The 23,881-nt window shown below is 43.8% G+C and overlaps 1 protein-coding gene across 4 annotated transcripts in view; it reads right to left on the bottom strand.

Annotated features, from left to right (window-relative positions):
- The window catches only part of LOC149335705 (uncharacterized), a 75,733-nt gene that overhangs the window by 30,177 nt on the left and 21,675 nt on the right, over nucleotides 1-23,881 (bottom strand). For all 4 annotated transcript variants that reach the window (XM_089552303.1, XM_089552304.1, XM_089552305.1 and 1 more), the window contains exons 2-9: nucleotides 21,121-21,158; nucleotides 21,020-21,057; nucleotides 18,804-18,928; nucleotides 14,013-14,093; nucleotides 12,603-12,667; nucleotides 8,951-8,985; nucleotides 6,610-6,686; nucleotides 2,470-2,521 (exon numbers count right to left, since the gene is read on the bottom strand). In XM_089552303.1, the coding sequence (XP_089408429.1) occupies nucleotides 2,470-2,521; nucleotides 6,610-6,686; nucleotides 8,951-8,985; nucleotides 12,603-12,667; nucleotides 14,013-14,093; nucleotides 18,804-18,928; nucleotides 21,020-21,057; nucleotides 21,121-21,158 (511 nt within the window). The remainder of the gene's footprint in view (nucleotides 1-2,469; nucleotides 2,522-6,609; nucleotides 6,687-8,950; nucleotides 8,986-12,602; nucleotides 12,668-14,012; nucleotides 14,094-18,803; nucleotides 18,929-21,019; nucleotides 21,058-21,120; nucleotides 21,159-23,881) is intronic.

Genomic DNA, 23,881 nt, shown 5'->3' with positions numbered 1-23,881 from the left:
TGACTACTAGTCCCTACTAGTGCTGCTGCCGTTGCAGCTGCTGCGGACCCACAGCACGTACAACGACATCGCGTAGAACAGCCGCACACAGTTTTCAGGGATGCTCACTTTAAACGTCTGTTTGGAAAGCTTCATCTCCAGCCGGAAATGTTCCCGACTTAGGCCCGCGAAAACCTCGGCGCTTGGAGTCGCGTACGAAAATTAGGACGCCGCAGTCGCAACTGCCGCACTTCTCGGCCACGTCGTATTTTCCGACCTGCCGCACGCTTGCCGCGTTCGAGAGCAAACTCCCAGCCGTGTAGCTGTTAAGGTGCTTGCCCGTCGAGCTAAAACATCAACGCTCCGCGGCAAAGCCATAAACCACGATAACTATCGCGCTACCGCAAATCCCGGCACTTGACAGCAAAAAAAAAAAAAAAAAAAAAACGAGCTGGAGATGCTGATGGCGATATAGATAGCGAAAGCTCGTGGCGGAGGAAAACGATGATGATGATGATGATGAGCTTGGCCTTGGGCGGCGTCTGGAAGCTCCTGTGCGCGTGTGTGGCCTCCGCGATCAAGCGCCCGTTGCGCGCAGCCGGAGCCGATCGCGGAGGCCTCGGCGCGTGCATTCCGAAAGTTTCGGTGCGGCCCTTAAACGGACCTTTTTTTTTTTTAACATTTTCTTCGCGAAAACGGGGTGCGGCGCGTACACGAGTGCGTTTATGCGGTGTGTTCAGTCTTGCGAGTCCAAAAATTTCCGGAAATTTTACCCCGCGTAATAGGCGCACCCCGAACTTTGAGCCGGATTTTCTGGAAAAAAAGTGCGCCTATTATGCGAGTAAATACGGTAGGAGCCGATCACCACCATCAAGCGATGAGCATGCGCAAACAAGAGCACAATCAAGATTACAGCGTTTGGAAAATAAGCAAAAATTATGATAAAATAAGAAAAGGAAAACACGGTGCCGGGGGAACACCGAAAGAGAAGAGACATCGCGTACTGAAACTTACTGCAAAAAGCGCTTTTCAAGCTTGTCAAGGTTAAGAGCGAAACAAATAACGCGGCAAAAAAAAAGGAAGATAAAAATAGATCGACTAAAAGATGAAGGGAGTGTACTACAAGGTTCCACACTAAGACAAACACGTGGTGAAGAAAGACAGAATGACAATGGGGAAATTGCATTTATGGGAATGGCAATGGAAGTAAAAGATAGCAGAAAATTAGGCCGAAAACAGATAAGGGCTGTGATACTATATATAATAAAATGAAAAAATTTAAAATCTAGGAAACTATAAAGTATATGTATATGAAAAATACAGAAAAGGATAATACGAGAAGTATAAAACATGAGTGTAGAGGGCTCCATGCTAAAACAACGATTGGGGGGGGGGGGGGGGGGGGGGTTGGGATATGCAAATATGAGAAATGGAATATGGAAATAACAAATGAAGTAAAAGCCAATAAAACGCCAAGGAATTAAAAGCAAGAAAACGCAAAGGAAAAGCGGGACCATTCCAGTTCACAAGAAAAGATGCTTACGGTTAGCAGTCTTAAGACATGGTTCACACCTACAGATAGCCGTCAAGGTGTGAACCATGTCTTAAGACTGCTTACCGTAAGCATCCTTTCTTGTTGTGAACTGGAATGGTCCCGCTTTTCCTTTGCGTTTTCTTGCTTTTAATTCCTTGGCGTTTTATTGGCTTTTACTTCATTTGCTATTTCCATATTCCATTTCTCATATTTGCATATCCCAACCCCCCCTTCATCGTTGTTTTAGCATGGAGCCCTCTACACACGTTTTATACTTCTCGTTTTATCCTTTTCTGTATTTTTCATATACATATACTTTATAGTTTCTTAGATTTAAAATTTTTTCATTTTATTATATATATTATCACAGCCCTTATCTGTTTTCGGCCTAATTTTCTGCTATCTTTTACTTCCATTGCCATTCCCATAAATGCAATTTCCCCATTGTCATTCTGTCTTTCTTCACCACGTGTTTGTCTTAGTGTGGAACCTTGTACACTCCCTTCATCTTTTAGTCGATCTATTTTTATCTTCCTTTTTTTGACGCATTATTTGTTTGGCTCTTAACCTTGACAAGCTTGAAAAGCACTTTTTGCAGTAAGTTTCAGTATACGATGTCTCTTTTCTTTTGGTGTTCACCCGGCACCGTGTTTTCCTTTTCTTATTTTATCATAATTTTTGCTTATTTTCCAAACGCTGTAATCTTGATTGTGCTCTTGTTTGCGCATGCTCATCGCTTGATGGTGGTGATCGGCTCCTATATATTAGACGTGGTGGCATTTCGAAAACAAAGTTGCAAGTTAGCGCCTGTCCTGTCCACTTCTGTGTCGTCCGTGTCCTTTTTGCGCTATGTTTTCGAAGAACTGTTACCAACTAGCCCAAACCAAGCTACTGTTACAGCTGCAGGTCTTGTGCGAGGTTGCTATGGTGTTAACGACGTACAAATACAAACGTACCTTGGACTTTTCCAGCCTTCGAGGCTGCCTCCGAGGCTGCCTGCAGCCAGGCCTGCACACATATCAACACACTGAAGCAGGTCTGCACTCATGCAGAAACCACACAAGGAACACATTCAACTCTCTTTTAGACCAATGCAAGCAAATCTGCTGCAAGCTTTCACACACCTCTGCTGAGGAGGCAGAAAAAGCAGTTCAACAACGCTCTGTGCCAGCCTAACAGGCAATGAACCTCCCATGGACGTCCTGCAGACATCCTGAACATCTGCAGGACGTCCCTGGGAGTTCCAATGCCCATTGGCAGGTGCACCACGACCACACCCAAAGCTCTTTAAATTGTTCAACCAGCCTTGTTCGTGCTAGACAGTGATAAACAGACACAAGAGGGCAATGGCGTCACCTCCTAATCACATGGCCTGCCAACAGTTGTAGACTGCCTCCTAATGCTTCCTAGAGAATTAGTATACAAAAAGTTTTTTGCACGGCTGCAGTCAGCCATGCTAATCCTCATTCAGCTCATGGACATGACAAAATTTCTGGTAACATTTTGAAGGGTTGCTCAAGGGAGGTTACAGTCCTCTTATAGTGATCTAATTCAACAAAATGCAAAAACTACCCTAAGACTGGAAGAGAGATCCAACGAGATGCAAATTTTGTAAGAAGGTGACTGTACACACCTGCAATGAGAGACTACTAGTATCGTTAACTTTCGCTTGCTGCAAGATGCTCAAACACTTCCTGTACTCTAACCTGGTAAAGCACTTCAAGGAAAATATCCTTTTTACCTCCACTCAGCATGGTTTTCACTCCGGTTTATCATGATGCACAACGCAACTAAATGAACTCTGATGGGAGCCCGTGCTACACTGCAAGCTATAACACTGGACGTGGATGCGTCAACATCAGGTGAGCAATAACAGGGGCTAATTGGAAGTTCATTGTACACAAAACCACACACCAGACGGATCATTAGAACACAAAGACATATTTGCGTGCCCTCGTGTTTTAGTTATCACCCCGGCGTGGTTTTCTGCACAATGGTTTCAGGAGCTCAGAGCACAAACGCTGGGATAGTTATGACTCGGTGCTCTGGCGAGCAATATATAGCATTTAGTGCCTAGATATATTAGAAGTATGCTTCCCAACATAGCAAACTAATTTGCACACGAAATATCTACAACCAGTTTAAAAACTGATCAACAAGCACATGCATTCATTTGCACAATCTCCCTTTTAAAAAATTGCACTCCAAAATATTCTCAAGAGGATAAGCAATTAGTAAGTTGCTCAGAATAGTGTGAGATAAGATCTTGTGCACGTGCTACTGGAGGTGCCTGAAGGCTTTGTACTTTCATCGCTTTTATTCCTCGTGTGAAGGAAGGGGGATTAGGAGCCGGAAGTGCATGGTGTTTGGTGTGAGCAGGGAGTAATGTTGCGGTGGGGATATACGAGTGTGGTATGTCTGCGATCTGGGGCATGTATGGGGCACGTGAAGGACCCCAGCGTAGGGAAGTGTGCGGCGGTACCACCTCGGTCTAGTAAATAAATTTCGCCGCCCAACGGTGTCAATAAATGATTGAGCAGCAGGCCTTGCATCCCCCATCAGGCCATATGCCGATTACTGAGCTGTATACTGTCCAATCAAATTCCTTGACGATGTGTCTATTTTACAGTCTAACCTCAAGAAAGTCTTTCTCTAGGTGCAATCTATGGCAGATGACTTTCAGTACTGAAAAATGTTATAATGAGCTGTTTATAAAGAAAACGAAAAAAATCCCCCCCCCCCCCCCCCCCCCGCTCACGTATAATAATGTAGTTTAAACTACAGAACCTGATAAATATATTCAGGTTGCGTTTACTGAAATGCTTCATTGGCCTAATCATACTGACTTAATTACAGCAAAAGCTTATTGCTTGTTCCACTTTTACCGAGGAGATTTTTAAGTACACTCAGTTATCTCCGAAAGTGAACACACATGACCAGCATTATGTCTATTTTACAATATGCATGTATACGTTGGGATCCGCGCAAAAGAAACCTCACGAATAAACTGGAACAAGCGTGAAAAAAAAAAAAAAAGCGGCACGCTCTGTCACAGGAAATTATAATTTCGCTGGCAGAGCTAGGCTCTGAAATATAAGTAAAGCTCTTTGTATTGAGGTAAAGCACAATTCAAGGTCTACAAGGCTCACTTTCGGGGAGAAATCAGGTTTGATCTGATTTTTAACAAATATGTTCGGGGTGCAAAAACCAGGTAAAACATGATTTTATCTTTTTAGTGCACTGGAGAGGTTGCTTTGCCTGCATGGTTTTCAAAAGCGCATATATTGGGTACGATGTCCCCAAAATTAGTTGTGCTGCAGCAGCGAGAGTAATCATGCGTTCGAAATTATAAAAATTGATATGGCTATTACTAACGACCGGCTACAAGTCTCTTATACCAACCAGGTGCCTATTGGCAATAGTTGAAAAGTTATCTATTAGAATTTGGTTAATCCCTTTACTAGCTAATGTGATAGCCATTTTTTGACGTCTTCCAACACTGGTATTACTGTGCCGCAGAAAGCTTCTCCGTACTTCAAAAGCCCTATCTTTAAAAATCAGTGATCGGCTTTTCGAAACACCCGAAGTAATAGTTAGCGGTTGGTGTGTTGGGTTTTATGGCACATAAACAGCTGAAGCTGTCGTGTGCTAAACACAAGGTTACAAGGACCTCACTGTTGTGCTGGTGGACTGGCAGTTTTTAAAGCGTTAGTTACAGTCCCAGGTAGCACCGAACATTAAAACACTGTTAAAAAATGTTACGTAAGTTCGAGTAATGTTACATGTTGCATAGTAACTTTACATTAACATTAAAAATTAACATATAACGTTATAAGTTACATAGCAAACGTTACTTTCACATTCTAAACAAACGTTGTTTTAATGTAATCTTCTAAATTTTATTATAATGTTAGAGTCGCAACTATAAAACAACATTGCAAATATATTTCGAGCACGGATTTCCAGACACTTTCTCACTGTTCTTAGAGTAAACATGTTTTTCAACTAACAGTACCTTGTAACCACATCTCTTAGATAGTACTCACCATAGATTGCGTGAAGAGCCCCATTATTTTGTCACAAAACTTTAATTACCCATTCCCCACTGTCTCATGGGACATCCCGCAGTAGCGAGTATATAAGCTCGGCGGCATGACATCCGTTTGGAGGTTGTGGTGTAGTGTAGTGGAGAAGGTGTCGCTCTTGTTGTTTGTTCTTGCAAAGTGTTGTAAGCTGTGTGCCGTCACCACTGACAGGCCTGCATGCTTGTGCGGGGCTGCTTCACCATTTTCGAGAAAGTTCCATTTATGTTGTTTACATGTTTCACGAATGTTTGGGGAAGGTTATTCGAACATTTATATGTAACATTACAAAAACATTAGAAAAAAAGGACATTATAGGACATTGAAATAACATTTGAGCGTAACAAAAGTGTAACATTATCGCAATGCTTCAGTGCTACCTGGGGTTTGTTAATGACATTTCCTTCTTTTAGGAACCTAACAACTCAGGATAAGTCTACTACTGCATTCTCTCCTAACAGCAAGCTGTGGTGTAGAGGAATTTGCTTTGTCGTAAAATACTGGGAAATACTTTTTTTTCTTAGTTCCTTGAGTTTCTGCATGAAAATAGAACATGATTTACTGTGCTCGCATAGGTCATAAACAGGTCAAAAAATGGCTTTCCTTGTTTATTAAGTATGAAGTTATGAGCACGATGTGCATGCCCAATTCGAAGGTGACATAACTTCATTAAAGCGTTCATGTTGACACGAATTCCATTCTCCTGTATTAGTATTTCTTGTAAAAGGTCTACCATTGTATGACCTCTTGCAACTAAACCCCTATCACAATAATGCTTTACTGCAGTGGTGATGTAGGTACAACTAATAAATTAATTAATGAGTGAGTGAGTGAGCGAGAGAGAGAAAGTGAATTCAATAAATATTTAAATAAAAAGCTAAGTAAAACGACACTTCCTCAAAGACAACACACGAAAGCAATGCCACCACCAGTGTAAAACTAATTTCCTTTAAATCCCAAACAAGTGACTCAAAAAAAAAAAATGCATTCAAGAAACAAGCATTGACAACATACCTGTGCTCTGTCTTGTATGCACCAGAACACATCTCGTTTCTCGTAAGAGGCCCGTGCCTTTCGCTCCAACTTTAACACTGCACAAACGACGCACAGTTTGGCTCCATTGTCTCAACCACTGACAAGTAGCAGCCCAGTCTCTTGCCCTTGCTTACGATTACATGCCTGCACTGCATTTCAATAGACAAAGCCAATCATGCTTCCGATCACTGAACTTACTCAATGGCAAAACTAAGAGAGAAAACAGTGAGGCACGGATGCTTTAGGCAGGCACATTAGAAGGGCAACCCTGGACGTTTTTCAAGGACCACGTATCAGAACGAAACATTTATGCAGCTTCTTCTCCCTGCCCTATATCATTTTGGCCAAGTCTGGCACGATTCAATTTCAAAGTTTGAAATTTTTACCATTCCGGTTTCGGCAATTCTTATACATGAAATTATACATGAAAGTGCATTTGTGATGTCGCAAACATGACCTACTGGCTGCTTGCTGAACAAAAATTTTGAAGCTTCCATCTGGCCATTTCAACCATCTCATTAACCCTTTGAAAGTTTTTGCCGTATATGTACGGTGGCGGTTTTCTGTCCCGCAAGGTCTTTGCCGTACGGGTACGGTTTCGATCTTCCGTTTGAAATTTTGCGCCAAAAGAACAATGCGTGCTCACTGGGGGGTGCTGCCACCTCTTAGGACTTACAAGAAGTGTTTGAATTTTGTGCTGCCTTCTTACGGAGTTAAGCAGAACTTATGTCTAGCTTTAGCGCGGCGGCACAGACTGCGGCAACACCCCTTTTGCAGTTTTAATTTCGCCGCGTGATCGCAACGGAGTCGCGCGAAATTTGAGTTTTCTTTTTGTCAGCACTATCTTGCAGGGGCTGCCGAAGTTGATTTCTATCTTTATTGGTGCTGCTCTTAGCTTGCTTATCACCGTTGCTCGCGAGGTATTCTCGCCCTCTGTGGCAACGCACCTACGCGGTTTCGATTCCGCCGCGGGATCGCAACAGAGTCGCGCGAAACGTGTTTTCTCTTTGTGGGCACTGTTTTGCAGAGGCGGCGAAAGTTGATTTCTATCTTTATTGGTGCTGCTCTTAGCTTGCTTATCACCGTTGCTATTCTATTCTATTGAACCTTTTCCAGTTGTGAGTGATGCTGTCACCAAAGTACTGCTCGTATTTTTTTTTTACTATTTATTCTCGATTATATACATTTTGTAGATTCAAGATCCGTAATAAAGTAATTTGACCACCTGGAAAAGTTTTCTTCAAAATAATTCGACCCTCAAAGGGTTAATGGAGCTAGTCATCAGCAGTCACTTTCTGCGCCATGCTGTGTGATGTGTACTGTCCGGATGGAATGAATACAAGCAGCAATTAAACTGGACATGCTGTTTCACACAGCCGTGATGAATGCACTGTGTTACTAGAAATGAGCTGCTCAAAATGGTGCTCAACACAGACTTTCAGGAGGCGTGGGCTATACTTCTCTTGTCCCATATGCTCGAAAACGAGGTTGTGGCCAGTCTCACAGGTGCTCGGTAAAGCAACCACTGAACAGGCAATGACTCAACAAAAGCTGAGGCTATAAGTTATCCCTTGAAGCCTCCCGCAAGAATGCCCGCTTTGTATACAACCACCCATGAACAACAAATCCCACTTTTAAGGCAGAAGCCTTTAATGCCTCATCGTTGTAAGCAGGAGTTGTCCACAGAACTGTCACGATTTTCAATTGGTCGCAATGTACTTTGGCTAGTAACCATGCAACCAATTAAAGGGATGGTATAGAAATGCTCCCAGTAAAATAAATAAGTTAAAAAATAAAACCAAGAAGGAATTTGTCGAGCTGGGGAATCAAACCAGGGTCTCCAGAGTGCGAGACGAGCATGCTAGCCACTCCGCCATGTCAGCTCGATGGTTTGGAATGAACAAAGGCGTGTATAGCTAATGCGGCATCTTCGTTCACTACCATCTTCCTCCCTTCCCTTACGGCGAGGTTCAGGTGTCCACCGAGATATGCGAGACTGATACATTTCTTTTTCTCAAAAACCAATTCACCGACAAGCAAAGCATAGAGCCGAATGGGCGATGGCGTTCGGTGGACTCCCTGGCAGCGTTGCAAGACGCTGTCGCGTTCCACTCTTAGAGGCGTAGCTTAACATCTTAATCCCACACCAGTGACACAAGCAGCAACATCGCGCTTAAGGCTTTCGCCTCACCGCACTTTGTCAACAAAGTGCCCCCCTGAATTTTCTTTCTCTGCTCAACATCCCATCACAAGTATAGAGAAAAGAGAGAGAGAACTGGTGCCAATCAGCAACCGCTCTCTGCAAAGGTGTCCCCCTCACCATCCTCAGACGGCTGCAGCTCTTCCTCCAGAGACCTGCACAATAAAGAGGGGATTGCCAATCAGAACTCGCTTCCTTCACGATGTTAGAGTAATGGCAGCCATTTTACCGCAGCGATCACAGAACATACCACTGTACTGATCATTTTAATTATCTCGCTCATTATGGGCATTAAATCAATGTTTGCTCACTTAAGGATGGCAAAAGAAGGGTTCCCCAGAATTGCCCTAGTCTTTCTGCCACCAGGAAGTACAGGCAAGAATGTCTACACCTACTACAGTGCATAGTTTTCACGCAGTGATATGCAAACAAAAAACGACATGGAGTATAATTTTTCACACAGTATATGCAAAAAAACATGTGCCTGTGAAATGCTTTTCATATGCTATATGCAAAACACAAAGAAATGACATAAAAAGAATCTAGGACACTGTACTTGCAATAGCACACACTGCAAAACGGCATGAGTTGGACAAAAAAATATGAAGTTTAAATACAGTAAAATATACACAACAAAAACAAACGTGACGACGCATAAGTACCGCACAATGACACTTCACAGCACTGAACTAGAAAAAGTGCAAAAAAAATATTCAAACGTGCGAACAGAAGCTGCGCAAAATTAAAAAAAAAAAATTGGTGCTCTTACGCAAGCAAAAAGGATTTCCACACAGCATTTCTTAATAAATGACACAGAAATAAAGAACATCCTTCGGTGCAACTTGGGAATATTTATTTACGTAGTCTCGTTACGAAGTTTGAGGCACTTCCAATGCAAACTTTAGCACAAAGCTTTTGTTAGGCTGCTTTTTTAATGCTTGCTTTCCTATGGTCCTAGCTGGGCTCAGTGCCACAACAGAAGTGCCACGTTGCATCCCGTAGATACACTGTGCGGCCACAGCTATAGACCTTTCCAAAAAGGGCTCCCTGGGCGCTGCCATATTGTTCCCTGGACTGCAGTGGGTGGTGGAAGCGGCGAAACGCCTCCTCTCTGGACTGCTGGAAACCGGTTCCGCCGCCGGAAACAATATGGCAGCGCCCAGGTTGGAAAGGTGTATAGGTGCTGTCCACCAACCAAGGAAGCGAATGTGCAAAGCAACAGTAATCAAGCTGCAGCATGCCAACCAACGCACATCCATAGAGAAACTGTTATATGACCATATGTTGCTGGATTCTGTAGAAACAAAATACTGTCGGCTCTTGATAATTCTAAGTCAAAGAGGATGGGCGAAAAAAATTCGGGGAACATTTAAAGGCCAACTTCAATGAAAATTTCCGTTCCGTAAAAAGACGTTTTCCTAGTACTACGAGAACAGCGAACCGCAAAAACAAGAGATGTCACCCGTAATATTGAAGTCAGTACATGGTTCCAAGCCATGTTGGAATTGATGGTAACGAGAGAGTGGACGCATGCGCCTCTGAAGCCCACAACAAGGAAATACAGAAAATAAGAATGCCACATAATGATTGTATGAAGCTTGTTCAGAGCAGACTGAGAAACAAATGGCAGAGCATATGGAACAGTCAGATAAATAACAAGCTACACTTAATAAAACCAATATTAGGAGAATGGAAATCATGCACTCATCAGGAACACTTCTTTGAAGTTATTTTATGTCGTTTACGTATTGAACACACACACCTTACCCACAACTTTCTACTAACCAAACAAGACAAACCTGTTTGCGAAGAATGCGGAGACGAACTTAGGGTTAACCATATTTTAATCTCTTGTGTTAAACTTGAAAAACTAAGAAAAAGGTACTTCAGTCAATTTTATAAATAATGCATTCCTTTCCATCCAACACTGCTCTTACATGATAATGCCATTGTTAACATTCCTTCTATTTATAACTTTTAAAAAAAAGCAGGCTTACTCGAAAAACTGTAAACATTTAACCACTGGCTCGCTTTACTGCATGATACACCTCAGCCGCTTTCTCATTCCTGAGAAGAAGGCTGAGGCTTTTATTTGATTGGTTGGGATCCTCGACATCCTTGGCCAGCCAAGGATGGCCGCTGAGGTTGCCTGACCTTTTTTTTTAAAGCTTTTACCATTAGCCATTCTCAAATCTCGTTTTGTCTGTTATTATGTACTAGCTAGTTAAAATTTTTAGGCCCTTTACACCACATTTTTATTAAATCACACAGAAAACATTCCCTATTACCTTGTGTTTGGCGCATGATGGCCTTAGATGCCTATGTGCCACTAAACCCAACACAACACAACACACACATCAGGAATTGCTCCCAAAAAGCGTCGCTTTTCGAACTTAAATTCGAAAAGAGGCCACCATTATCATCCTTCAATTATTATTAAGTGCCAGAAATGGCATGAAAATGGACCACTTGGCCCAAAGAGGGGCTGCCCGCGACCCGCTTCGCCTTCTTTCTATATCCATACCCACCATCTCCTTTGCATTTTCACGGCATGTGCCTTGCCCCAAGGTCATTAAAAAGCTGGCTTATCCTAAAGGCTCTCAAAGGGTTCATGCTGTCGAGCCTGCAGTTGGGGCGTCTCGGAAGCTTAGTGCTTCCAAGTCTGCTTCACACCTTTCGTAACCAAAACACATTCCTTGAAGGGGCTGTGAAAGGGGGGTCTCAACAAAGATGCGATATGCCTAGGATGCTAAAGAACGCAGCGTCACAAATATCCTCCAGTAAAAATTTTTTGATGTGTCTTGTGGAAGCTGAGTTATTTGCAGTCAAAATTTGAATTTCGCGCCTTTCCCTCTCCTCTCGTCACTTTCTGCACGCTGAATGTCAGTCCACCGGCTCCACGTACTCCGCCCCTCCGCCGGCACATGTGGGAATTCCCCAGGGGGCGGAGCTAACGCCTCCTAAACTGGTTTGGCGTCGATGGCCCTGGTGCGGTGAACCAACAATGGCATTCCGCTGCTGACGTAAAGAGCGCTACATGACGCAATGCGCGCGGATTAGGGCGAGAGCTCAGCACCGCTGGTCGCCACAAGGCGTGAAAGCAGGAATTCTTAAAATTGTATTGTAAATTATCGGCTTGTTTTCGAGGTCTTTTACGTGGCATGAACTCTCGGTGGCCTGTACTCAACATAATCCAAGCATTTTATAGCCAACCTCAACGACCCCTTTCAGGGACCCTTTAAGCGCCACCTCTTGGAGCTGCGAAGTACTCTGCCGCATGCTGGTGCCACTAAAATACATCAAGCGTCTTTTGGTTGTTTGTAAGCGTATATAGGCTTTAATTGGCAACATTAACTGGAGATGCTAATTGGTAACCTTAACTGACTATAGAAGTTGTTGCCTGCTCTCCGGTGCGAGACACTCACACAAGACCTCCTTTTATCACAGTCAAAGCTCCTCCATGGCAGGGTAGCGTGCCCAGCTCATGACCCAAAGGGCAGTGCTTCGAGTCCGGGCTCAGTCAATTTTCTTTTCAGCATAAATTGTTTTTCTTTCCACACAGGCTATACGTAACGGTGGTGGAATGATGTTGCGACGCTGTAAACCAATGAGGAATTTTGTTGTAGCCCCAGGGTCTTCGCAGAACATCCGCTTTAACGCTGTTATGTTAAAAGAATGACATCCAGTGAACGCCCTCTGCCTCGAGTGGATAGCAGCCAGCAAGCTTCTAAATTTCATGCAGTGCAACTCCTGTAACATGACACAAGCTTACCGGCGCAGTGCAGCCGTTTCATTTGCTTCCTCACGCAGCAGACAATTCACTTGCTGTATAGATGCCTGCACAGGAACAAAAGAAAAGGGGGTAAGTATATAAAACCCCTGAACATGCCCCAGCTTTCTTTCCTTTTTGCTTTCAAAATGTTTAGCCTCAGTGTAGTTGGTTTCCACTTCCATGCAGATCCAGCAGCCATCACAATGCGAAAGCGCATGAACCCAGGTAGCACCGAACATTTGAATAGTGTTATAAAAATGTTATGTAAGTTGGAGTAATGTTACATGCTGCATATAGTCAGATACAACTTAAGTCTGCAGTGAAGCTCCTCCCACATTCAGCCTCCGCGCACAGAATTCCTCCACGACGAAAAAGTATAGTCCGCTGCTTAAACGTTTCTTGTTATGTAAATACGAAGCTTATCACAAGAAAAAGATTACGAGCTCTAGAATTTTGATTCCTGGATTGTCTGATATAGTCAAACATTAAAAAGCTCACTTCGCTTACTGTTGCGATTGTCCAGCGGAGCAATACAAGACGCCGCGGACTGCGACCCAGTGTTAGCAACTGCTGTTTTTTTAAGTTGTATCCTACTATAGTAACTTTACATTAACATTAAAAATTAACATATAACGTTATAAGTTACATAGGAAATGTTACTTTCACATTCTAAACAAACGTTGTTTTAATTTAATCTTCTAAATTTTATTATAATGTTAGAGTCGCAACTATAAAACAACATTGCAAATATATTTCGAGCACGGATTTCCACACATTTTCTCACTGTTCTTAAGAGTGAAGATGTTTTTCAACCTTGTAACCACATCTCTTAGATAGTACTCGCCATAGATTACATGAAGAGCCCCATTACTTTGTCACAAAACTTTAGCTATTACCCATTCCCCACTCATGGGACATCCCGCAGTAGCGAGTATATAAGCTCGGCGGCATGACATCCGTTTGGAGGCGAGTGAATACGAGTTGCATGTTGTGCTGTAGTGCTGTTTGTTCTTGCAAAGTGTTGTAAGCTGTGTGCCGTCACCACTGACAGGCCTGCATGCTTGTGCGGGGCTGCTTCACCATTTTCGAGAAAGTTCCATTCATGTTGTTTACATGTTTCATGAATGTTTGGGGAAGGTTATTCGAACATTTATATGTAACATTACAAAAACATTAGAAAAAAAGGACATTAAGGACATTGAAATAACATTTGAGCGTAACAAAAATGTAACATTATCGCAATGTTTCGGTGCTACCTGGGAACAGACCATATACACAGAGGCGACGCGATAACAGAAAGCAGCACTGTCCCACTGGATGTGTGTTGCTCAACTGCCTAAGCTGTGTGACGTACGGCTTCTACTTTCCGCCGCATCACAATCGTTTGCCAAATAAAAAGCAAAAGCCCACCTTGCAGATCTCCACTTCGGCCTCAACTTGCTGCCGCTGTTTCTTCGTTTCCGCCAACTCCAATTGGAGCTTGGAGAATTGCTGCAAAGCAGGTGCAGAAAGCACAACCCACATCAGCTCTCTTCGGATAATAAATGCAACATTCCACTCTGCACCAAAATTTTTGCTGTGCAAACTAGAGATTGCAGCAAGCTTAGGCGAGCAAAATATGAGTGCCAGAAGTATAGTGGTAAGCATGCTACTATACCAATCACGCATCACTTAGCTAAATGCGATGGCTAATTTTCTTTAACTACGAAGTTTCTGAGAAAGCTGTATAGCTTTCCTTTGTAGCCGTATGGCTGCGCTCGGGTGGATGTCAATGAGTAATTACTCCCTTGTTACAAATCTACTCCACCTTGGGGGATTCCCCTAAACATTTGGTCAACACTGTTCCCACTTCGAGTTATTGATCAATTCGCTCTCGCCCTACCATAAGCTTGCCGTCCCGGTTAGCTCAGTTGGTAGAGCGACTGCTCCGGTGAAGCGGTGGTCCCGGGTTCGATCCCCGGTCCAGGACGAATTTTTCTTTAACTACGAAGTTTCTGAGAAAGCTGTATAGCTTTCCTTTGTAGCCGTATGGCTGCGCTCGGGTGGATGTCAATGAGTAATTACTCCCTTATTACAAATCTACTCCACCTTGGGGGATTCCCCTAAACATTTGGTCAACACTAATTAAGACTACAACGGCCCATTAGCACCAAGCTCGCTACCTGCATTTTTGCGATCTTTATGAGTCATAGCCGCGTGCACAGTGTAGCTGCATGGCATGCCTGAGATGCAGCAACTTGACCGCCAAGCGTGTGCGCGCTGAGCCCGTACATGCCAAGTAACACTAACATGCAGCAGTTCTTTGAGAACATGCTTCACAGTACTTTGTTGCAGATGCGAGTGCCTCTGCTCATTCGCTCTGAATTCCAGCACTCATTCCTACCCACTTTTGCCCTAAACCTTCAATAGTTCCTGTGATGTCTTAACTCAGAATGGGTGCCATCATCATGCTGTTTAAATGCAGAAATGCATCCTTGGGTTACAGCGCACACTTCCCACGTATGATGTCCGGGTTATCAACCTCACCCTTTAGTCCGTACCTGCCAGGGTACCTTAGCAAAGAGATTTTGGTGCTGCCAAGTTTGGGCTTCCGTATTTTTTTTTTAATTTCAAACAATCGTTACAGAAGAATGATTGCATTATCATCTGGATCCTTAGCTAAAAGCTAGAGTTGGAACCCATAATCGTATCCAATAATTATAACCCCTTCCAAAGTATCACTGAGATAAAATCACTGCTGGGCTGGGAACCGTTAAACATCAGAAGAAAAAAATTTGAGACTTAAATTCTTCCACCGCATCTTCTATAATCAAACAGGAATTGATAGCCGTAACTACCTTTTGGAATCAACTTACGTCTCAACTCGGCACGACCACTCCAAGAAGGTGCGCGAATACAATACTAACACAAACAGTTTTTCTAAATCATTCTTTCCACAAACTGTGAAAGACTGGAACTTGCTGCCGGAAGAGTGTGTTTCAGTCATTGATAATCGCGATTTTTACTGTCGACTGTATTCCTGACAATCTAATCCTTTCCTACTATTGTTCAAGATTTCTGTTACCTTTAATAATGTTCACTTATTGTTTTGTTTTACTTTGATGTTAACTTCGCTTAATGTTCTTGTTGCTTTTTGTGTGAAAATGAATATGTTGTTTTGAAACTGTCTCCCCTGTGATAATGCCTTCGAGGCGACGCAGGTATTCTGTAAATAAATAAATAAATAAAATAATTTCCATTAGCATTAAATCACAGGAACAACAAAATTATTTGCATACCCAGCAAACCAAAAACCTCTCAGAGACGTCTAGCTAGATGTCTCTGAGGGGTTTTTGGTTTGCTGGGATACATATTATGCAAAAGGCTTATGCGATATAATACAAAATTCGAATAGCTGAGGACTGGCCAAGAATAACATGACTACCATGGTGACTCAGTGGTTAGGACACACTCGGCTGCCGAGATGGCTTGGGGACGAACACACAGGGATATCTGATTTTCCAACCAGCTGTCGTCGCCACTCCAGCACGTGTGGCTGTGGTGTGCATCTGTTCTTTTATTGCGAAAGCAATACTACTTGCACTTTCACCCCTTTGCCGTGCCGCGGCGGTGACCACCATTGACCTTCATTTGACCTTGATTGCATTAGATTGGATTAGACTGTATTAGATTAGATTAGATTGGATTAGATTAGATTACATTGGATTGGTTTGGAATGGATTGGATTGCATTGGATTGGTTTGGATTGTACAACCGATGCATCACCACAAGTCTAACCACAAGCACCACCACCAGCTACACTACCAGCTGAACCATGGCGTAGGTACGGATATTGCTTTCGCAATTACCGGGCTTAACCAAGCTAAGCCACAGCGAATTTTTTTTTTTCACCTCCTGGTTCTTTCAACCTGCTATCAACATGAAGCAGTGATAGTGGCCTTTATATATTGCTGTCTATAGGCTTATGCACTTTCATTTCTTCTTCTTTCTTTCTTCACACATATGCGCACACTTCTCGCTCACTCTGCTGCTGAGCTGGAGAATGTGGGGCAGTCGCTTTAATGCAGGTGTAATGCTAAAGACCCCATGCTCTATTCCGGAGCCCTCCAGCATACACCTCTTCTTTCCTTTCTTTCTCTCTTTCCTTCTTGTTCAACTCCTTCATTCGTCCCTTCGAGAGATGACATCATCATCATCATCATCAGCCTGACTACGCCCACTGCAGGGCAAAGGCCTCTCCCATGTCTCTCCTATTAATAATCTCATCCACTCACCTAATTTTCTGCCGCTCTCTGCTACGCTTACTTCTCTTGGAATTCACATGTTACGCATGCTATGATAAGTGCCCAGTATGTTTTGAACAAGAGTCATCACCCTTGTTCTCAGAAATTAGATCATGGCATACAATTCGAGCCCGCAAAATGTGGCACATTTTAGTGATAGCTGTGCAGAACGGGGACCCATGATCATAAGACACCATTAAACACTTTGAAATGCCTTTAAATGCTCTGTGTGCATCTGTGTAGGCGTTATAGTTGCTAGCAAAGATGTGATAGCAGTACGTCTGATAACGGGTGGTCCCTTGAGCTGCACCTTTCAAGGAAGAAATTAAGGTGTAAGAAGGAATAAAAATAATGTGTACGTTTTCTCTTGGCAAGATTCTCAACTTATGCAGCATATAAGGCAAGCCTACTCAATTTTTCTTTTTTTGCGTGCTGGAAAAATCTGACCGTTCGTCCGAAGCCTCGGCAGACAGGTGAAAAAGGAAATCCCCTCCACTTTAAGGAGAGGGGATGAAGGGGAGGGGATGGAGAGAAGGAAGGTGAAGAGAGGGAGGGTGGCAAGGGATGGGGGTGGCAAAGTGTAGAGAGGGAAATTTCCTCCTCAGGGGAGAGGAAGAAGAGAGAGGACAAACAGAGGGTGGGAAGGGACAAGTGAGGAAGTGTGGGGAGGGGGGGGGGGGGTGAAAGAGGTGTGTGCCCAGCTGGGATTGCTGGACTGGGTCGGAGGCAGTGGAGTGAGGGTGTCACACAGTGACTGACGTACTGAATCACTCTACCCACTCACACGATTTGACCCCATCAGCGGCAGCTCCGTCCTAGACGGGGAACACTAATGCCAACACATACTCCACTGCATCAATCGCACTGATCATCTAACATTTTTTTTCGCTGCCCCTTGTTTTGTTTGCCAGCTATGAATATTCGTGCCTTCCAGAAAAAATTCACTTGTGAGACAAGCGCTTGCACAGTCATCTCTCTTTCACACTCGTCATTTTTAAGGCGGAAGCCTTTAATGCCTCATCGTTGTAAGCAGGAGTTGCCGACAGAAATGTCACGCTTTTCAATTGGTCGAAATGGTCGTGACGTCACAGTGCGCGAATTTCAAACGGGGTTAATTGTACTTCGGCTAGTAACCATGCAACCAATAGTGATGCTCCAAGTAAGTGGGAATGAGTTTAGTTCATTGCTTAATTACCCATTTAGACTAATTAACCTTTCTAGTCAGGCCAGATAAATAAATAAAACCGAGTAGAAAATTCATTGAGTTCGGGAATCGAACTCCGGTCTCCGGAGTGCGAGACGAGCATGCAACCGCTCCGCCTAGCCAGCTCGATGGTTCGGAATAAACAAAGACGCATCTAGTAAATACGCTGTCTTCGTTCACTCCCATCTTCCTCCCTCCCCGTTACGGCGAGGTTCAGGTGTCCACCGAGATATGCGAGACAGATACATTTCCTTTCCTCAAAAACCAGTTTACCGACAGCAAGGCGTAGAGCCGAACGGGTGATGGTGTTCTGCGGACTCCCTGGCAGCGTTGCAAGACGCTGTCGCGTTTCACTCTTAGAGACGAAGCTTAACATCCTAACAACGCATCAGCGACACAAGCAGCAACACCGCGCTTAAGGCTTTCGCCTCACCGCACTTTTGGTCAACAAAGTGCCCCCTGAATTTTTGTGTTTATTCCAAAGGTCCACAGTTCCTCGCCATGCAGATGCAGCACGTGAACTGATGCGCCGTTAATATGCCTCTGAAAAGCCTTATACAATGTTGCACAACATACACTTGTTTGAGCAGAGTGTTGTGTGGCAACACATCACCCCCTAGATATGTATAAACACCATCAACCAGGCAAAACAGGTAGCAGACTTTACATTGGAACGGCTCAAGCACCTCGACAATCCTGCATGGACCTGCCTACCTTAGTGAGACGTTCTTTGTCACATGCTGCTCCTCGTAGCTTCGGCAGTTGCTGATCCAAATAGTTCTGCAGCCACTCGGCCGTGCCTTCCGATTCGATAATCTTCTCCTCCAGAGGCGCACACTCTGCAAGTCCGAAAAAGAGCACAGCCACCTCCCTCGCACATTATACAAAGCCAAGGTGCCGCACCCAAAGCTGCAAAAAAGCAAGAATTGCCTGCCAGCGCTCTTACCGGTCATGACAGCCCCGATCCCACAAGCAGCCTGACATAAATGAGGCTGCAGAACCACAAAAAATTCACGCGGTATTTCAGATGGAAGTTGTGCTTCTAGAATCAATGTGAATGTTTTATAGTTACCTGTACAATAAATTAATCACAGTTGGTGAACAATAGCGGCAGACAAAAAACAGGGTGGTTACCACTGTGTAACACGAGATTCACTCATAGCAACTGACATATTTTCATTTTTAGGATATCGTCACGTAGTGGCGACTGTAGTCTGGTGAGCAGGAAAACCATGAGAATGGCTTCCAAACGAAACTCAGCTGCCTTCTGACTTCATATGCAGTGTGTGGCAGCAAATCTCCAACTGTCTTGTTACCTCTTTTACAGCTACTGTCCATCTCATGCACTGCGTGCAAGCCTTCCTTTCCTTCCAACTTCCGGCTTGTTCTCAGCTATTGCCAGGACTTTTACAGCTTTGCTATGCAGGCATATATGACCACTGATCGAATGTTTTGCTAACATCTAGTCAGGTAATGGAACATTAATATAGTGCTGCTGAGTAAAAAGCCAAAAGAGCTAAATTAAGCATTGCCAAACAGATACTCTAAAACCTTTTGAATAGCAGCAGCATACATTCTACACCCTACTGCATGATGTAATGCGAGATAATGCAACAAGCAAGGTAATATTACCGTGCTCTGAGATCACGTTAAAGAAATTTTGGAGAAAAAAAAAAGTGCATAGTTACAGAATGCTGCAGCAAGCCATCCCAGCCGTGTCTGTCTCGCTATACTACAGCTCCAAGCCATGGATAACTGCACCAGTCCATTTAGAGCCCAACTAATAAACAGCCTTCACACAAACATTGAAAAGCATTTCTAGTGTTTACCAAAGCTTTTTTCATCTTTTTTTTCAATGTTTTGTGCTGTGACCTCACTGCTGTTGAACGTATGCAATCGCCGCAGTGACAGCATAGGCACCACAGATACTGAGTAATAGGGAGCTCTTTAAATATTGGATATTAGCCTTGTCATGAAAGGCATGCAACAGGAGTTTCACAGTTGGACAACATCAATGGCGCTCAATATGCCGGCACTTAAGAGATGCCCACCTGAAACTAGTGTACTAACCCTTCCTCCCAGCAGGTTTAACACAGCCAAGCTCATCGCTTCCTGCAAAATTACAGCAACTGCTTGCCAAATTCCTTGGCAGCCATCTATACCAACAGTTACCATATTAAATCTGCTTTCCCAACTAATACAAACTGCAAAAGAAAATAACGGCTCTTGGCTACATCCCCTCTTTCTCTATTTTTTTTTCTCGTGACAGTAAACCTCTAACAACATACATACCAACAGTTACCATAAATCTCCTTTCCCAACTAATACGAACTGCGAAAGAAAATAATGAGTTCTAGGCTATGCCCCCTATATTTTTTTTCTCCTGACCGTAAACCTCTAACACACCACACTGCAAAGCATATGCAACCAAAGCTCTAGACAACAAACACTAAAGATAAACAAACACTGCCGTAGTTTCCAACCAATGAATGTCAAAGTTATTTTCTAATCAGTTCCGACTGATTTTAAATGGAAGCTGAGCTGCAAACAAGAAAATTTTGTAATTTTGTCAATCTGCCTTTAACTGTAGCAGCGGTGGTACTTAGTTTTGAACAGTGCCACATAGACTGCACTGAGACAGCTTTGCAGGCAGGGTGAATACAGCCCACACCTACAAACACCAGAATCTTCCAATCAGCAGCATCAGAAGACATAAGTATTTTCAACCCCAGCTTGTTGGGTTAAGAAAATGGCTTGGCTAGTGTTCCTCAATCAATCGCTCAATTAATCACTTGGAAAATCAATCAACCAATAGTTACATGGTCAAGGCGAAACACACTTGTTGTAAGTGTAGTCGCTTTGTACATTTGCTACGAAATGCGGTCGACTGTCCTACGAAAAACAGGAAAAAAAATAAGAAAGACACACACCTTGGTTAGAGGCAGCCTCGAGCTCTTCGATCAAATTGCTGCAAGAAAGGTGCACAGGGTCAGGAACCCAGGTCTTTTTTAAGTGTCCTAAGATGACTTACTGTCTTGCAATGATCCTCCTCTTGAAGTCCATATACTCCTGCAGCAGGATAAGAACAAAAAAAAAGAAATATGGGGTGCTTGATTATCAACGTACGATGACAAAGCGTTAGCATTAAGTCTTCTCACTTGCAGATCTAACGCTTCAACTTAGTGCATTAATCAGTGAAAGCTGATTGGCCCACCACCTTCCATGGTAGCTACCGACCGGTTGCGCATTCCTCCACCTGCATCAGAACCTTTGTCCAAGACAGCTGCCCTCTAGGCTCTTCTTGTGGCAGCAGCCTTCCAGCCTCTCCCTCGCCTCTACAAGTGGAGAGATTATTTCCCTCTCCACGTTAGCACCTGCCAGCCATGGAAGGTGGTCCCTCCTCTACAAGTGGAGAGGGGGATACTCCTGTCTCCTCTTTATTACCCACCAACTGTGGCAGGTAGCAATACAACGCCAGAAAACGCCTTTTCTTCGTTGTGGGGCTTTTGATGCTACCACATTAAAAAGTTGGAGGGAATTCACGCAATAACACATGAGTTTCAAGACACCAGCAGTTCAGTTTAAGGCGTTCAAGTCGGTCTTGTATGTGCAAGAGGGTTACGGTCATGCGGACACATTAAACGAGTACAGATAACAAACTTTAGAGCGCAGCTCTTAGGCTCGCAGCTCAGCGTCGGCGTTGTCGGTGTAACCGGTTGTCCAAGTAGCAGAGCGAAATGCCTGCAACGGGAACATCCCGGAGGGTGGCTAGCAGCGCAACACGCCACCTGCCAGCGGTGGCAGGCGAACAGCTGCATTCAAACCTTGCATTAGCGACTACCGTAATCGTCTGTCAATTTTTTTCTTCAAGTATTTTCCGTCCTAGGAATGGTGTGCAAGACATAAATGAACATGAACCACCACACAAAAGTTGTCTATGTTATGTAAATATAATTTAAAACTGAAGTTCTTAATTCTCTCATGCTTTTTCAGTTTCAGTCTCAATGGCAGAATCGTGGTTATGACATGTAATCAGACCTCAGGTCACATGAGACACACATGAGAAGAAAAAAAAATGTGACATAAGTGCTACTTGACTTCCCGGCCATATCGCTTCCCTAGAAGATCTTCAACAATTCAGGACTGCCATCAAAAATCATTTTTTGTCATAACTGCCATACTCTCTGCTCACTTCTCATGTAATACCCCTTAAATGGGGCCTTTGAGGACTTAATAAATGAATGAAATGAATGAATTAGCTCTTGCCCCAGCCAGCACCAAGCGCTGACAGGAGAACAGATGAGAACATAAATATAACACTGCAGTTTCTACATGCTTCAAGTGGCTTTATTACAACCACCATTTGTGTTGAAGCTGATACAGAAACAATATGAGAGACAAAGTTCAATTATAAGTTATTTATCAGGTGTAAGCAAATTCAACCAGTCATTTTAAGTTTACTAACTTCTTGTGCACCATTACAAAGAAAGAATGTCCAACTAGAATTTGGTGCAACCCTCTAATCAATGGGTCACAAAAACTGAGCGACCCATCGATCATTTGGCTGAAGGCAATGGCCATGTGACCTTGCTATGTGATGATGCCGTGCCATGCTCACAACGAACATGACATCTCAAGTGAGTCTGACAAAAACAGCTGACACTGCAAACCTGTACGCATGCTATTTTTCTCTAGACACACTAATGTTAAGTAATCTAGTGTTCAGAGCTAATCAAATGTTGGCTAAAGTTGCACCATTCTTCACCTTAAACTGCCAAAGACAGAAGTCACAAGCATGAACTTATTATGTCCTTTAATAGTCAGAATATCCCAGACAGACATGGAGAGCTGAAGGCCTGACACACAAAAACTGGCCATTCAAAAGTGGTATCTTTACTTTCTTTTAACTCAACAGAATCCCCTTTGGCATAAGATGCCACGGTGGCTCAGTGGTTATGGGGCTTTGCTGCTGACCCAAAAGCCACAGATGATGCGGCAAGTTGAACTACCCAGTAACCATGTGTTTGTTGGGAAACGCTGCGAGAGCCGGGCTTTCAATGAGCAAGGTCGGTCAAAACTGGTTACTGATGTCCTTATAATTTTCGTATTTGTATGATAACTTTGATCATGGTGCTAACTGATGTTACCATATAAATGGCCAAAATTTCTGCGGTTTTAAAAGCTAATAAACGGCGTTTTCATAATTACGAGTTTATGGACCTGCAGGAACACAGACCTCCTTACATGCACTGGTTTTTGCTTCAATATATCAAAGGACAAAGTTTATGAGCACATGCCCATGTTTCGGATTTGAAATCTATGCGCTCCGTAGACTCCGCGGCCGCTGCGAGATGCCGCGACGAGCCTGCTCGCCATCGAAACGCCCCTGAAACTTTATGATCGGATGGGGCTCCTTGCATTATGTGGCGCGAGGTGCATGGGCATGGGCGTCCGGAGGGGGGCGCAAGGGGGGGCTGCTGCACCCCCCTGGAAAATCACTCACTCGAACCGTGAGTGATGGCCGCACGTCAGGGGCGGCGGTGCGCTCAGCCAAAAGAGTAAAAGCGGCCCTGCTTCCACGCTTTGGGTCACATCTGCAAAGTGCCGCGTCCGGGGACGCGTCGTTGCAGACATACAGCGGCACCGGCGAGCATGTGTTTCGAGCCGTCTTGAGATGTGTGCCTGTTTCTTTGATCTCTAGAGAGATAGCGACACGGAGGCAGACAGTGCACACCCCGGGCCACCGATGAATTCTTCAGGAGGGAGGGACAAATCAGCCGTGTCCATCCCCG

This window comes from Amblyomma mixtum, chromosome 7, assembly GCF_055824585.1.
Source record: "Amblyomma mixtum isolate Tamu chromosome 7, ASM5582458v1, whole genome shotgun sequence".
In the NCBI taxonomy this organism is placed as follows: domain Eukaryota; kingdom Metazoa; phylum Arthropoda; class Arachnida; order Ixodida; family Ixodidae; genus Amblyomma; species Amblyomma mixtum.
The sequence above is the reverse complement of the archived record's forward strand: the minus strand, read 5'-3'. Positions and strand labels throughout refer to the sequence as shown.